The 17,430-nt window shown below is 41.3% G+C and overlaps 1 protein-coding gene across 19 annotated transcripts; it reads right to left on the reverse strand.

Moving 5' to 3' along the window:
* Window positions 1-12,424: 12,424 nt before the first annotated feature.
* LOC147638313 (uncharacterized) lies at window positions 12,425-16,967 on the reverse strand. 19 transcript variants are annotated; one of them, XR_015265849.1, is made up of 10 exons: window positions 16,706-16,967; window positions 14,747-14,854; window positions 14,023-14,482; window positions 13,857-13,938; window positions 13,633-13,779; window positions 13,342-13,473; window positions 13,093-13,263; window positions 12,973-13,012; window positions 12,698-12,791; window positions 12,474-12,622 (listed from the first exon to the last, which is right to left on the reverse strand). XR_015265849.1 is itself a non-coding variant. In XM_086798231.1 (8 exons), exons 4-8 carry the CDS (start codon window positions 14,103-14,105, stop codon window positions 13,237-13,239), a joined length of 471 nt encoding a protein of 156 aa, XP_086654357.1. In that variant the 5' UTR covers window positions 14,106-14,482; window positions 14,747-14,854; window positions 15,082-15,222; window positions 16,706-16,967; the 3' UTR covers window positions 12,474-13,236. The 19 variants fall into 19 exon arrangements, 8 of the variants coding, with proteins under 8 accessions (XP_086654364.1, XP_086654357.1, XP_086654358.1 ...); XR_015265847.1 differs by having other exon boundaries at window positions 12,474-12,791; window positions 13,093-13,179; XR_015265846.1 differs by having other exon boundaries at window positions 12,474-12,791.
* Window positions 16,968-17,430: the final 463 nt, after the last annotated feature.

Consider the following 17,430-nt stretch of genomic DNA (forward strand, 5'->3'; position numbering starts at 1 on the left):
CTCGCATAACAGATTTGTTTTGCCTAGACTGCTCTTCTTACAAGAGTACTAAAACCAACTCATCAAATGTAAGGGCATTTAGATTTCCCTTCATCATCATGAGTCTAAGGGTCGAGGCAAAACTCCGATAAGAATCTGACAATGCATTGAGAACTGTGGGCACCAATGTACTATCAGGATATATCTCATCCATACTAGCAAGTTGCTCCTTAAAATTTTTGATCTTGGTCAAGAAGCTGTCCATTGAGTCTCCCTCATTCATATGCTCATACTCCAACTGTTTACGCAAATATGCAACACGTGCTTCATTGCGCACCTGGTATAATGTAGCAAGTGCATCCCATGCCTGTTTTGAAGTCTTACATGACTCAATATGAGGAATAATGCTTCGCTTCACAGAAAGTGCAAGCAATGCATGTGCCTGTGCATCTCTTCCATCCCATCTCGTTTGAGCAGTAGTGGGAGGTACTGGTGGTGCATGTGGAGGAGCCACATCTGTATCAAATTCTACTTCAGATGCACTTGCAGCACCTAGTTGCATTGGTAGTTGTGAAACAGGATAAGTTTCACTACCACTGACCACATTCCAAAGGCCTTTAGCAACCAGTACATGCCTCATCATATAGGACCACAATGGGTAGTTAGTCCCATCAAGTTTGTCCTCAATAGACATGTTGAATACATCACTACTACCAGCCACCATGACTTTCTACCAAATGTAAAATCTTTCAATACACTGCAAGTACTCAATATTCACTGAATACAACCCTGGATGGCTACCAACTGACTCAATCACTTGCAAAGTGTATGAAAAATAACACAGAGTAGAGAATATAGTATTATTGGCGAAAGTATGATGGTCGATATTGTTGAAGACACTGTAGATGCTGCTGCACACCAAATCTTTACCGCTACAAAACCTAAACACCCAAAATTGAGCAGAATCAATCCGAAATGACGCCCCTCTAGAACGTCTACAGAAACCTTGTGGTGTCCAAAACACGTCGTGAATCCAAATTTTTTTGTATACTTCGTATACAACACACTACAATATACACCTTCTTCTCCTAATAGGGTATCTTAATCAGAGATAGAAAAACAAGGTTATGAGGAAGGAGGCAGACTACTAGATCAAGTGTCAAGGAACTTAGCTCTGATACCAATTGTTGAAATTAGGGTTAGGGTTGTAACAATGCACACACACAAGATAGAGAAGCTTGAGAGCACACAAACTCACTAGATTAGAATGAACAAATGTGTGCCAGATACAAAAGATAAGTACACACCCCAAAATGAGTAGATAAGAGGGTGTACATACGCACGGGGAAAAAAATCTCCTATTGAGGAAAAAAGTGCCCCGACGGTCTTAAGTGTGTTCACACACATCACTACCATATAATGCTACATAGACCCATCTTTCTTTTTTACGAAACGAATGGGTGATGCCCATGGTGAAGAACTCGGGCATATAAACCCTTTCTTTATAGAATCGGCTAATGTGGCAGATCTTTACACGAAAGCCTTATTTTGTGAAAAATTTGAGGCCTTCCATAAAGCTTTGGGTCTCTTCCCTTTCAATGATGATTGACCTGCAATCTTTGTAAACCTCACATTTGTACTACAAGGGGATTCGTAAGATATTTGGTAGTACTACACTGTGAGGCCATGTACTTACGCCATGGGCACTTGTATCCCACTAGGTTTTTCCCGATGGCCATCTAAGTGTAAATGGGCATCTTGGGATTAGCTAGAATATAAGCAATCTTATTCATAGTTTAGGGTTGCTTCTCATTTGTAATTTCTCATTTTGTACATAGAGAGCTTCATCTCTCTCCTTTAAGCTTGCCAATCTCTCTCTCACTCTTCACCTTTGTGTTCTTGTCTCTTTGACCATTGTGTGTGTGTGTGAGTTCACCTCCATTCTATGTGTGCTAAATACCATGTAGAAAGGGAAATAGCTTGTGTATAATAAGAGTATCAATGGCTCCTTTTGCTCCCCAAATAGGCACCCCATGTTTTTTTTGAGCAACACAACATTAGTAAATGTGGAATATGCTTTTTTAATGTTTTTTGGTAAGGCTTGAACTTGAAGTATGTCTTTGAGAATCTCCAACTAGACCTTAGTCCTCTCAAAGTCTCTCAAGCCATTTGTGTCACTCTCTCTCTCTCTCTCTCTCTCTCTCTCTCTCTCTCTCTCTCATGAAGAGGTTATTTGGAGTTGCACACATGAACTATATGTCATAGCATGGTGCAGGGGTGAGAGGAGATAGGTGTGTCCTGGCTCAGTGCAGGTGCAGTGGTGAGGAGAGCAAGAAGCTCAGGGCAGGGAAAAGGCTGCCACATGTAAACTGAACTGCGTAGCAGCTTTGAGCCATTTACATTCGCCTAACCACACGTAGGTCATGATGAACAACTTTTATCCTCAAAATGTTGTCATGTAGGACAAACGTGTAGTGATTATACAAAGCCACCCCATAAAGACCCATGTAAAACCACATCTAAATGAGAAACCCGAGGTCAACCCCTTGAGGTACAATAATTATAGGTTTATTCACCTTACATCTTCCATGGTGCATGCACTGTCATCACATCATCAAATCTATCTGTGGAACTATACCAAAGGCTCACACTCCCTCCTCACATCTTCCATGGTGCATGCACTCCCATCATTGCCAAATCTATCTGGATCTATACCAAAGACTCACACTCCCCCCTCTTGATCTCAACAACCACCAATGATAATGTCTAACCATTTCAGATCACCATGATTCGTCATGCCATGACCTTGAGAAACACTTCCCTCACTGTTGAAGAAAATAATGAGCAATCCAAGTTCCTATATATGAAGTTTGCACACTCCCATTTCTCACAATCTATAACTTCTATTAAACTCATAATTATCTACACACCACCAACTCCAATGATTGCCAAGAGATGCATATGTACATCCCATGCTACACATTGGACGTAAGAAGAACATCTCATGCTACACACCACACCAACTCCAATAATCACCTACTAAGAGATGCATATACACATCCCACGCTACACTTTGGGTGTACAAACTACATCTCCGAGCTCCAATTCTCATCCATAGCTATCAACATTCTCCTCATGATCGCTAATGGTAGACATGCAGCTCACCTAGCACCTCTCGACCAAGCACAAGAGGCTCCCAAGTGGAGCATCCAATTATCCAAAGAAAGCTCGCATGAAAAATCTCTAAGTATGAATGTTCGAGTGTTCGCACTAGCCTTTCATCACCTCTCGGCCACCCATAAGGTGAAACTAATCCCAGCTAGTGTAAAAGTTACATGCCTCAACTCATTTAACTCCAATTTACTTTGGGCATAATGCGTATGAACAACCCTTATTCGTAGCATATGTAGCCTCATCAATTTGTTCGACAATCTCTTCTTGTCTCTCCTTGGTTGCAAAAGTCTCTTGAAGCTCTTCATTAACTTTATCTTTATTCTCACTAACCTCAACATTAACTTGCAAATCAAGAATGTCCTTAGTCTCTTTAGTCCTATCACTTGAAGGCCTTGAAGATTTTTGCAAAGCTGAATCATCGATGTGATCTACCGCCACCATGTTGTCTTCATTATTTCTAGCATTTGAATCATGAGAGTTGATCTTTCATGATGATGTTCTAGTTGAGCAATGTTATCTTCGTCTTTCCCTTCTTTGTATATATCTGTAAGATTAAAATAAAATGCTATTACTTTTAGGATTTAAATAATACACCAAGGATAATACTAGTCATTTTTATATCTACACATATACTTTGTATCCAAACTTAGATTACTCAACATTGAGTGATGTACCATAATGAATTAGGAACCATATTACATGCCCTTTCACATAAGGGTCAAACTTGAGTTTGAGCCTCCCTTACAAGGGCAAAGTAAAGATCGCTTAACTTGAGATTGTGCCTTATGTTAGAAGACATCTCCCCCAAGGTTGGACATAAGTGGAGGCACGGCTCAAACTTAAGCTTGAGCCTCACCGCCGCTACACTAGGATATGGAGTAAGTGTAATTTCTTAATAGTAAGTGTGCGTCATCATTTGTATTAGGCTTAAACTTAATTTTGAGCCTCACTGCTACACTAGAATATGGAGTAATTTCTTAATAGTAAGTGTGCATCATCATTTGTACCAGAGTTGGCATGAAATAAAAGATAATTAGAATAGAAATATTCACTTTAATAGAAGAATGTTAAAGTGAATCCAAAAAAGCCAATGTATTAATCAAAAGACTAATAATTATTTCAACAAATCCACACTTTGAACAAGACCTATGTTAATATTAGTTGTTGATAAGCTCCTTTCAATGATCACCTTTCGTTGTACATTCATAAGCACTATCAATGCACTTTTCTACCTTTCTTTGGTTGAGAGCTTGATGGGCTATGTCAGGACTATGGTCCTACGGAAGTCGAACCCTAGCATAAGTTAATAGCTTTCGGAGTCTCGAGAGTATTATTAGTGCTAGCGGGGTTCAGGGGTTAATGGGCGTTAGGGTTTGGTCGATGTGTGTACACATCTAAGTTAGCACGGCTCTTAAGTAAGATGGGCGGCCGGGCTAGGAGGTGTGGACACAGGCTAGGGTTTTGGTATAAAACCCAACGAGAAACCCTAACTCGTCATTATATTGTTGTACACATCTAAGTTAGCACGGCTCTTAAGTAAGATGGGCGGCCGGGCTAGGAGGTGTGGACACAGGCCAGGGTTTTGGTATAAAACCCAACGAGAAACCCTAACTCGTCATTAACCCCTGAACCCCGCTAGCACTAATAATACTCTCGAGACTCCGAAAGCTATTAACTTATGCTAGGGTTTGACTTCCGTAGGACCATAGTCCTAACAGGCTATGAGCATGGAAAGTCTTGTTGACATCTGTATCCCCAATCTTCTCAACGGCCATAGCAACCCCAACATTTGAAGCTTCCATGGCTTTTGCCGTATCCAATATATCATCACCATTCCCACCTTCATCATCATTTTCATGCCTTCCAATATCTTCAAAATTGTCTTCGGCATCCTCATTAAATAGAGCATCATTCCCTTGGTCCTCTTCATTCCTTTGCCGTGCATCTTTAAAGTATATAGCATCCCCAACTTCTTTATCATCATCTGTGTCATTTTTGTTGTCAGTATCATCACCTTCGTCTTCCTCCTCTGTACTTGGCGAGTCGTCAATGTGAAGATTTTGAAGGTTCTCTTTTTTTGCATCATCTAGTGTTTGCTTTTTTGTGCTGCCACTTGCACCACACCACTCTTGCAAGGACGGGTGACCGTCTAAAAGAGCAGAGCACTTTGATTCTAATGCCATCGCTTCCAAATCATCTTTGCATAAAGCAATACATTGTCTCTTCTTTAGCAAGCCCTCCTCTAGCACAACTCCACCACAATATATCTCTACAACATAGCTGTGTTCAGGACAAAACCCTGTGATGAGACCGTCAATAAAGCCTTTGTCGATGAATTCTCTATTTTGGCCATTAGAGCCTGAGATGAATACATTTTTTGTGAGAACCTTATCAATGGCCTCAAACTTGTCAACCTTGCTGATGAAAAGAATAACAGTTGCAATCTTCTCAACTGTTCCAGATGTCCAGGCATCATCTTTTTGTGTGTGGATCACGCCAAATTCATAGTGCACCTTTGTTGACTGGCTAGAAATCCCTTCGATAAGCATTCCAATGGTGATAAAATCAACAAAACACACAAGAATATATTCATATTGTGAGTTTAGTGTGTTCAAAGTAAGTGCCAACTTGGAGAAAAATTCTGACGAGAGCTGCTCCTTTGTACCATGTAGGTCCATGATTGCCAGTTGAAATGGTACATGCTCTTCACTCTACAGAAGGCTATAATCTTTGTCATATCAAAACCCACCCTTCTAATTGTCCAAGGAATAGACTCTTGTTGAGATGCAATATCCATAGATACTCTATATAGGTGATTCAGTAAAGTTACTACACTTTTTGAAAGTGAAGGATTAGACTCTTGTTGAGATACAATACCCATAGATGCTCTATATAGGTGATTCAGTAAAGTTACTACACTTTTTGGAAGTGAAGGATTTTTTTTTGAACGATTAAGAGCATCCCTAACAAAGGACTGGCTGTAGCTCCTCAATTGATTATACTCATACTAGCTTATATGTCTCACACACCTGTTCCCAAGTCATCTTTTTCCTTGTAAGATCAAAATAGAAAGCCGTTATTGCATCTTTGAGCACTCGATCTGTTTTTAGCTTCCAAGCAATCTCCTCCATATCCATTCTTTGATGGGTTTGCTTTCCCTTCTTAAGCAATATTCTCTTGTCAAGAAGTGCTGTTTGAATGTCCAAAACTTCACTCTTTTGAAGGCCTAAAATGCACCTAAACAACGTTAGGCCTAGCGTGACTGTTCCTGGTGCCTGCTGAATTTGCTCACTCTTCAAAGTTGAAAGTTTGAGATTTTGATCCAGACCTTTAGTTTGAGTTTCACCCTTTGTATTTGGTAGCAAGCCTTTTGCATATAGCCTCATGATCTTAACCCAATTCTGCCATACATCATCATCGCATAGAAGCAAGTATAAATTATTTTTGACAAAATTCTTATGTAGTGTGTGCTCCGTGGTCTCCACAAAGGCCTGCAAAGTAAGAAGTAAGAAGTTAGCCCCCTTACTATAGATATCACAAAATATTAGGAGGAATCATGCATCTATGGGTTTTCAATCATTTGGAGCTTATGCTCAAACTTAAGTTTGAGCCTCACTTGCCAGTGCTAAACTAGTATATAATGGTGATGCTCGATCTTAGGTTTGAGCATCACCTCCGTATGCAAATCTAGCACTTGCAAGTGAGGCTCCAACTTAAGTTCAAACTTAAGTTCGAGCCACAATTAGATATGCAAGTGCTACACCATCACAAAGAGGTGAGGCTTGAAGTTTAATTTCAAACCAAACTATTTAGTTTATGCAGTTTGAGAAGAAGCCTCACATGCATCTTTCTTATACTGCTGCTACACTTGAAACTATAGATCCGTAAAAGATATTATGAAAAGTAAAGAAAAAGTAATGTATGTCTATGATTTACCAAGATATAGCAAAGAATCAAAAGAGTACCTTCCACCAAGACTCGTCCATCTTGGGTTGATTAACACCAGGCAAAGGTTTACTAGAACGACCGTTTGCATGCCATTGTGCTCGAGCTTGTAGAAGTTGATCGAGGAATGGCTCCTTTTGCATTGACTTTGCAACAGATAAATTTGCATCCTTTGAAAATGTCACGAGAAATCTTGGACGGGCAATTTACAATTATCTTTGATCTCCTAAACCTAAATTGCTGACGTAGTTGAGGGGTCACTTTAGCCATATTTAGAGCCTGCAAGCTTTTTGCAGCACTAAAATGGAGTGTTGACCAGAGATAATCCAATATTCAACTTTATGAATATCTTCTTTTGCGAGTTTATCAAGGGGTTGTTTCGTAGTACGATTACAGGACATCAAAATTGCAAGTATCTCCTCTTGCTTTGGGTCCTCAATAAAGTCTTGGGTCAAAATACAAACCCAATCCTTATTTAACCTTCTATACATATAGTTTGAAGGAACAGGATAACATTTCATCATATCAATGCTGAAGACCTCATTTAGACCAAAGGGGTAATATCCCTTCTTTATTTCTAATGAGATCATTGCTTTGCTGTCCTATTTGGAGTCTCAACCTCCATTAGCTCGTCATCGGATGCATCTATCTCCTTTGAACCACTTGCTGGTTTTGTCCTTTGCCTCTTTGAAGAGATTTCTTGAACCTTTGTAGAGTGCTTTGCCTTTCTCTTCTTTGCAAGTGCTTGCTCCTCTTCTTGCACCTGAGAGCCTGCCATGTCTTCAGCTGCTATTGTGCTTACATCAAGGACTTTTGTTTTGTCACCCTCCTTTTTATGTTTTGAAGAAGTTACACCAGCATTTCGAGATGCTTCAAGTGCACTTTTCACTATGGCCCTGTCTTTTTTCTCCATAATTTTTCTAACTTGAGTGGTTGTTGTCTCCTTTTCAGGTATGGACTTTTTTCATAAATCTAAAGCCTTCTTTGCATGTCTCGCCGCTTTCACCAGGTCCTTCACATTATCCACCCCTGAGTCTTCTTGATTGTAAAAGTCAATGATCTTCAATCCTAGCTTTACAATAGAATTGTCCTTTTCTAGTTTACTGCCAGTCATGTCTACTACTGGGTGAAAAGTGTCCAATGATAAGCAAAACTTATTTGCTTTTGTAGTTTCTCCTTCTGGCAATACATTGCATGTGAAGCATGGGTTTTGCATCCACATCATCCTTAGCGCCTACCACAATCCCCATATCTCCATATGATGTATCACCTTGAGACAGAAACAAATGGACTCCTTTGAAGTTTGCACTAGCATCATAGCTATCCACAAACCATTTTACTCCTTCTTTGTTACTCAATTCGAAGGTTTTATCCACCTTAATTCTAAGAGTGACACTTTTAGCTTGAGTTGTTGTTTCGAGAGCATCCAAAGTAAAGATTGGTGTGTTTGCGAGGTAGCGCTAGCTTCCATTCCTGTGAAGCACAAAAAAAGTTTCAAAACCTTAGAAAAAAATGGATTTAAATGCTACATATCAAATCAAAACCTATCAAACTTAAGAAACTTAATGCATGCTACAATTATTGATGCTTCACTTAGTTTTCTTGAATAGCGGGGGCCTCACTTGCATTTACTTAATCCATATAGAAGCTTGACTTAAGCTGGAGCCTAGATCCAAGTTGTGCACTCATATGCTAGGGGTACGCTAGCATAGATAAGCAAGACTCAAACTCAAGTTTGAGCCTTAAGGCGAAGTTCCATGTATGGGAGGCTTGAACTTAAGCTGGAGTCTAGATCCAAGTTGTGCACTCATATGCTAGGGGTACACTAGTATATTGGAGCCTTAAGGCCAAGTTCCATATAGGGAAAACCCGAACTTAAGCTAGAGCCTAGATCCAAGTAGATCCAAGTTATGCACTCATATGATAGGGGTACATGACAGGGGTACACCAGCATATAGAGACAAGGCTCAAGCTCAAGTTTGAGCCTTAAGGCCAAGTTTTATGTAGGAGAGGATCGAACTTAAGCTAGAGCCTAGATCCAAGTTGTGCACTCATATGCTAGGGATACGCTAGCATAGATAGGCAAGGCTCGAACTCAAGTTGGAGCCTTAAGGCCAAGTTCCATGTAAAGTTAAGCATGGAGAATGAGCCTTAGCACATAAGGTCCATGTAGGGAAGGTTCGATCTTAAGGTGGGGTCTATATCCAAGTTGTGCACTCACATGCTAGGGGTGCACTAGCATGGAGAGCAAAGGCTCAAACTCAAGATCGAGCCCCTTGAGGGCCAAAGTACACTAGCATGGAGAACAAAGGCTCAATCTGAAGTTCAAGCCTTAAGGCCAGTGTACACTAGCATCGAGAGCAAAGGCTCCAACTCAAGTTCGAGCCTTAAGGCCGGTGTACACTAGCATGGAGAACAAAGGCTCAATCTAAAGGTCGAGCCTTAACACCGGAGTGTACTAGCATGGCTCAAACTCAAGTTCGAGCCTTAAGGCCGGGGTACACTAGCATGGAGAACGAAGGCTCAATCTAAAGATCGAGCCTTAAGATCCGGGTACACTAACATGGAGAGCAAAGGCTCGATCTGAAGTTCGAGCCTTAAGGTCGGGGTACACTAGCATGTTCGAGCCTTAAGGCCGGGCTGGTGCACTAGCATGGAGAGCAAAGGCTCAAACTCAAGTTCGAGCCTTAAGACCGGGGTGCACTAGCATGGAGAGCAAGGGCTCAAACTCAAGTTCGAGCCTTAAGGCGGCCGGGGTGCACTAGCATGGAGAACGAAGGCTCAATCTGAAGTTCGAGCGTTAAGGCCGAGGTGCACTAGCATGGAGAGCAAAGGCTCAAACTCAAGTTCGAGCCTTAAGGCCGAGGTGCACTAGCATGGAGAGCAAAGGAGCAAACTCAAGTTCGAGCCTTAAGGCCGGGGTGCACTAGCATGGAGAGCAAAGGCTCAAACTCAAGTTCGAGCCTTAAGGCCGGGGTACACTAACATGGAGAACAAAGACTCAATCTAGGTCGAGCGTCAACACATAAGTTCTATGTTGGGGAGGCTCGAACTTAAGGTGGAGTCTATATCCAAGTTGTGCACTCAGATATGTGACACATATACCATGTTTATATAGGGAACGCTTGTCATTTAGATTATATAATGTGCACAAAGATCAATTTTACAGGTTCTCGACATAAGTGAAGATACAAAAGAGAGCAGCAAGAAGTGCAAACAATCTACGATGAGCAACGATTGACAAATGGCACACTTAGCATGCAATCAAGTAAGCGTTTATATTGATTATTGTAATCAATTAAAGAAGGACTTACTTGTTGCGTAAAGTATTTAAGATACATATGAAGGCCACAATCGATAGCTAGGGAACCAGAGGATCTGCATGGGTTACAACTGATGAGGATTGCATGCTTAGAAGAGTGGGAAAGCATTGTGGCATTATCTCATTATATTGTGGTGGAGGATGATTATCACCAAGGAGTAAATGAGACAATAGAAACAATTAAATGTAGATGGTGTACTGCTATTACAAAGCACGGAATACCTACCTCTTTTATTAGGGAGTTCATCAATGCATGTGGTTGTAAGAGATCAAACCATGGAGGAGAATTAGAATGCCAAGCCAAAAAAAGAGTACAAGCAACAATACTAACTGTAAATAAAGTAAATGTGGAAAACCACTTGAAAGAGATAATGATCGAGCACAAGGTTAGACTAGTAATGGTTCGATCAACCAAAAAAAATGGTATATTCAAGTCTGTGGTTGATTACACATGCCATAGAGGTGGTACAGTTAGCCGAAAGGGAACCATTAGGAGATTAAGATCAACCAAGTAATGTGGTTGTCCATTCAAGGTTCAAGTGGAGTATCCAAGTGACAATTCAGATGCTTTAATTCATATACACTCTACTCATCATGAAGGACATGTGCCGAGAAGTCGTAGTGATGTATATCACTTACCCATTCATCCAAAGGTCATTGAATGTTGCATGGAGGATCTATTTGATGTCGGGACATCTTGACATGTGGCAAAGATGTCACTGTCAAAGGAGAGAATTCATTTGAAACAAGCCTCTTTACTTGACCGCACTAAATTACATGCTCTGCTTGGAAAGTAAACCCGGACTGTGAAAGTAATCTCGAACTGGTCTGAGATTACTTTCATAGTCTAGCTTTACTTTCCAGGTGTAAAAGTCCAAGTTTGGTTTATTAGTTGCTTTGACAATGCATTCAGCATTCTGTGGTACATTGTTATTTAGATACAAATGGAGAAAGAGGATGATGTAGAAGAGGTCTAAGGTTGGGAAAAAGGCTCAACCGTTTTGCAAAAGTCACGAGAGCTTTCAAATGAAAGCAAGTTTCTTCGAAAGTGCCGCTTCTCACAAACACCAGGAGAAGAAACGTTTGGTGCCTAATGATGAGGAAGATTGAATCCCATCAAGTACATGAATACAAAAAAAGTAGTCAAAGAGGAAAAGGGGAATTGAAGGATCTTGTCATAATATGGCTATCAGAATTGATTGCTTACAAGAGGCTGTTAGCGTGGAAGAGACTTATGGGAATTCATCGTAAAGTTATGCTCAAAAGGGAAAATATAGTTGTTGAACTATATTCAAGAACAAGAGATTTTGCTCTAGTTTCCCAATATAAGGACACACGTAATGTATGTTGGAGCCTAATGAGGCCATTGTAAATGTCGTTCTATATATATTGGCTTCTTAAAGATCACAACAAATTAATTTGTATATCTCGTGTTCTTTTTTATTTCATGTAAATATAAAATAGATGACATGTTCCATAGCGTTGAGACATGTTCATTACTGTTTAAAAAGTTAAAGACGGAGAGAGAGAGAGAGAGAGAGAGAGAGAGAGAGAGAGAGATTGCAGGGAAGAATAAGAAGGGTGGGAATGGAGTTGAAGGGACAAAGAGAGAAAGGGCATGGACAAAGAGAGGGAGATGGATAGACAACAAAGGGAGAGTATGGTGGCAATGAGGGAGAGAGAGGAGAGAGAGAGTATACGTAGAGAGAGAGGGAGAGAGTGTGTGTGTAAAGAGAGAGGGATACGGAAGATAGAGACATGAGAGTGGGCAAGAGAGGGATAGGGAAGATAGAGACGTGAGAGTGGGCAAGAGAGGCATTGCAAAGGAGAAGAGACATGAGAGTAGGACAACAGAGAAATGAGCATAAGACAGGTGGAGAAAGGTGGAGAAAGAGAGAGAGGGAGAAGGATAGATAGAGGTGGAGAGCATCCATGAGGGTGTGGATTGAGAGAGAGAGAGAGTACAGGGAGGAGGGAAGAGAGATTGTAGATGGAGAGGTACCAATTTGATTTCAACTATTAAAAACAAGGAACAAAATAACAATTAGGTTAAGCATGAATCCCAAGCCAAAATACATTCAAAACATAAACACAACCTACCCAATGTTCCTTCCACCTACCAATTATAGCTCCGTCAATCAAAGACCACATTGTGGCCATTACATAGAAGCCACAATCCGCATCATTAGGCTGACGGGGTACCTACAACGTAGAAGAAATTACATATTATGATTATCTATGCAACAATACATGTCCCTAAATCCTAAGTCCATATACCTCCACCTCTTGCGTGACATAGTGGTCGTGCGGGTTCTCCAACTCATGCTTCATTGCCGGGCTAGAGCAATGTCTACTAAGATGCCGTAACACTCTGCCATAAAACATGTCATTATATGTATATTGTTATAAAATATTACGACACAAGGGAAGAAAAGTTATAGTTTAGAAACTTGCTGGTACAGATCGTCTAAATAATCCAACAAAGTTCACATGGACAAAGAGTCGAAGAACAATATTGATGTTTTCCCTCTTGGCAAACCTGGGATACGGACCTTGTGGCCATTGAAAATTGCCACAAGAACCCAATGATTTCTGCAAAAGAAACTTGTTTAATACACAAAAACACTTGCAAGATAAAGTATTTACATAAAGGGCTTCCGTCACAGTATTACCTGTGCAAGATAGGAAAGAAAGCAAGTGTATGCTGTGCCAGGTCCAAGGTACCAAAAAAGTTATCCATCATCGTATGACTCTGAAGCCTGGATGACACATATGCATACCACAAGCTATCCACAAACCAAATTTCCTTGAAAATGTCATGTGGTAGCTTGTTTTCCATCAAACTACAAGAACTTGAGGTTAGCAAGACACTTCCGTCACATTCATTTGCATTGTACAAAGTGGTTTTAAGGTGTACTTACATCGCAAACATGTTCATTTGTTTTGTGGGTGGAGGCTTCCGTTTGAAAGTCATTATCAATTAGTCTACCCTCCATTTCAACACTCAATCCTAGCGTGTGCATGTGAAATGGAGGGTGACACCCTCTCTCAACCTATATCAACAAGATTATGTGATGTCATCTTATAGCACAATATTACATGATACCAAAAAAAAATCATAATTACAAATATTACCTTTCTAAGTGGGTTTTTTCATCGCCCAAATTAGAGCTCATGCACTCAATCACGCCATAAGAAACTCTAAAGAGTACCTCATTCTTGGCCATGATAGATGTAGGAGATTGAAGAACCTCCAAGTCATCCTCATCTAGGTACTCCTCAAATGCCTTCACTGGGGAGAAGGTATCGTAGTCTCTTCTTTGAGCAGCTTTCTTCGGTGCCATGCCCGTGTGCTCAACCTTTATTCATGACAATATTAGTATTCTCTCAAAATGTTAGACATGTGGACAATGCGTGCCCGGATTCATAGACTTACCGGACTCCCCAGGACATCCATATCCTCATCCTCCTGCTCACACGCTGGCCTCGGCCCGTCGGCCCCGGCCTCTTCTCCATTTCTACAACACATTTACTCAAAAAGTACAAGTCTAATTCTCATTTTATAATAATATAATTTAATTTATTGTAATTACATCACTTACAAATTTCTCGTAGCCACTCTTGATACGCCTCTCGATGTGCGAGATGCGACTCTCCTTAGTCTCCATGTATGAGAGCTCGGCATCTTTAAGTTTGCCTATTATAAATGCCTCTCTCGTAGTGGTTCTCTTAAGCCTCCCACTCCCCCTTCACTATTTGTCGTTAACGCTTGGTATGCTTTTGTAGATTCCTTTCAAACTTCTTTGCCACATTCTCAAACCTAGACTTCGCTTGTCGCTCGTAACGAGGACAAGGCAAGACCTCTAGACGCTCACCAACCCTAGGTCGCCCCACCTTAAGCTTGGGGACGTCCACCACTACTTGGTGTTCATTCTTCAAGTGGCGCATCATGTGGACTCTCTTCACATATGTAGTGTCCCTCTTGGAGCACGTTAGAGATGCTCGACACTAACGACCAATCCTCCCATCATGGAGTGTAATCTCCTCATAATATGGATCCATCTACGGTAGGAGATTATTATAGCATGTCTCTCTCTCTCTCTCTCTCTCTCTCTCTCTCTCTCTCTCTCTCACACACACACACACACACACACACACACGTACGTACACGTGTGCAAAGGACAACAATACTATTTCATGATTCAATACACATAATCAAGACGTGTGAGAAAACATGCATAAAATTTAGGTGTGAGATCAATTGATAAAATTTAGGAATGAGATACATCCATTCATGTTATTTTATACAAAGAAAATGGAGCCTACCTGCACAAAACCCAAGCGCTGGGGCAGGATGTGATGGCCACCACGGGCATCGAGCAGTGGGTGTCAACCAGCAGAGGACGTCAAGCAATGGTCGTGTCTGTAAATACCCTACAATGACAATCATGCACAATAAAATTACAACCTTTGTTCAATATCGCACTCCTGCTCTAAATGTTTAATGTGTACCAAAAATCACCTCCTTGTTCAATATAGCATTGTATGCTTCTATGAGTAAACTCGGACCACAAGGATACTTGGCTTCATGACTAAATCAGTCAAACACTAAAGTAATCTCGGACCGATATAGTAAACTCGAACCAATGGTAAACTCGTACCAATAGTAACCTTGAATTAGTGGGATGAAATTCAATTAGCAGGCAATCAGATTCTATGTTCATATCCATCGAGATGACTCATCACATGTATATACAGATGCTGCTTCTTCACAGTCTGTGTCTTCTACAGGCTCTGGATTGCTGGTACGGCATGTCCACAAACATCTCACCCCTAAATACATAAAAGCAACAAAAACAAAAACTGAACCAAGACGTATCCCTAGACATGCATCCAGCACCATCCACAGCAAGCAGGGGAAAGTATGTGAATCCTAAAACGAAAAAGACCCGAATTTTAAATTGGTCAGCATGGGAATCACAGCACATTTGCGTCGTGAAATCCTAAAACGCTGAAGTAAGATAAGATACAGCTTTTTTATCAATATCTTTGAGAACCGACAGGATGTCTAAGCCATGCTTAAGGAAAAGTTGAAGCTTTTTTATGTGTCCCTTTGTGAACCAACAGGCAGACATCCAGCCAAATGCCTAAGTGTCAGGCTTCGAGCCGGAAGCTTCTGAACCTACTCTTGTACACATTTCCGTGCACATAAGACAGACCAATCCATCGCAAGGTTGCTTTTCCACGGCATGTCCACAAACATCTCACCCATAAATACATAAAAGCAACAAAAACAAAAACTGAACCAAGTTTCCAGTAACACCCATAAATACATAAAAGCAACAAAAACAAAAACTGAACCAAGACGGATCCCTAGACATGCATCCAACACCATCCACAGCAAGGATGTGAATCCTAAAATGAAAAAGACCTGAATTTTGAATTGGACAGCATGGGAATTACAGCATATCTGCCTGAAATTTCATAATGCAGAAATAGTTTTCCCTCATCAAAGATTTTGCACAAATTGGCATATGTACATGCTACCGTCAAATCTGTCAAGTCAACCATGGCAACGTCATGCCATGCTAGTCTCCATACATACAGTAAGTGCTAGCAGCATAAGAAGAGCTTTCCACATGAACCAACATCGGCTTGAATTTCCACCATCATGCCCAACCAGTTCTTGTTACCACAATGCCCAACCACAGCTCTGGTCACATGTCCAACCATAGCTATGGTGCCATAGAAGCATCAAAGTGATCAATGCCTATGACGCAGACCTGGATAACAAATGCATAAACTCGACACACCATGACATGAAGGAGCTGCTTTTCTCAGATGGATTCCCAAGGGAGGCATTACAATCATCCCATAACTCCTCTTCCACATCGCAAGTAAGCATCTCCCATAGACTATTCCACAATTCTTCTTCTGTATTCAATAAAAACCATGACTTTCAAGGAGGGAGGCCAGTTGACAAATACTCGCCATGCAGCTTTCTCAAATCATACATTGATAAAACACCATCGTTTTGAGCAATGCAGAGCCCATTCCCTCTACTTTTCAAGGTTGTGAAGGGGGATCTGTTATTGGCTGTTATGTTCCAGTCCAAACAGGGCATATATATATAGGAGATTTTTTATCCCAGAAACCCACAACATTGCCATTTCCGGCTATGGTGACCCCTTTCTCAAAGTTCATAGCCATTAAATATAGCCCATACCTTGTTTAGCCATTAAATATAGCCATGAATAAACTAGGCAAAAAAAGTTTAGAGCATACCGTCGGACTTTCGACCAGCAGGGCGTTGAGCAGGGCGTCAGGCTTTTGAACAACAGGGCGTCGGGCACTCGAACAAGGTGTCGGGCACTCGAACAGCAGGCGGGCACTCGAACAGCAGTCACCGTGATTGCTGGAGGATGTGGGAACCTCTCGGAGCGCTCTGCGTGTGCATACAGAGGAACGCAGGGGGTTGGAAACTCGCACGAGCGGAGGCAAAGTGCAAGCGATGCGTTGGTGAACAGTAGGATAAAAAAGGAATATTGGGAAATCAAACAAAATCACATTAAATTCCACCTTATTAACATTAAAATCCTCATCAATATCAAATTTATTCCCCTCACACTCGTAAATAGAACTTCCAACAACGGCGTTCCCACCGACCCCCCTGGGCCAAGTTTACTGTTGGGCCGCAATTACTTTATCTAATCTAATGGCTCATGATGCCCGTATTCGAACAGCCTCACAGCCATTGATCCCAACACTCTCTCCCCGTGCAACTTAGTGACGTCCGTGGTTGGGAGGGGGATTTGGACATGGGCTCCTCTCTCTTTCTCCCTCTCTCACTCTCCCTCTACACACTCTCTCCCCCTCTCCCTCTACACACACTCTCTGTCTCTCTACCTCTCTCTTTATTTCTCTTCGTCCTTCAACACGCACCCTCATGTTGTCTCTACCTCTGTCCATCCCTCTTCCTCTCTCTCTCTCGCTCCATACCCTCTCCCTCT

The sequence above is a fragment of the Cibotium barometz genome, chromosome 5 (assembly GCF_041138505.1).
Source record: "Cibotium barometz isolate CiBa-2024 chromosome 5, ASM4113850v1, whole genome shotgun sequence".
Classification (NCBI taxonomy): Eukaryota; Viridiplantae; Streptophyta; class Polypodiopsida; order Cyatheales; family Cibotiaceae; genus Cibotium; species Cibotium barometz.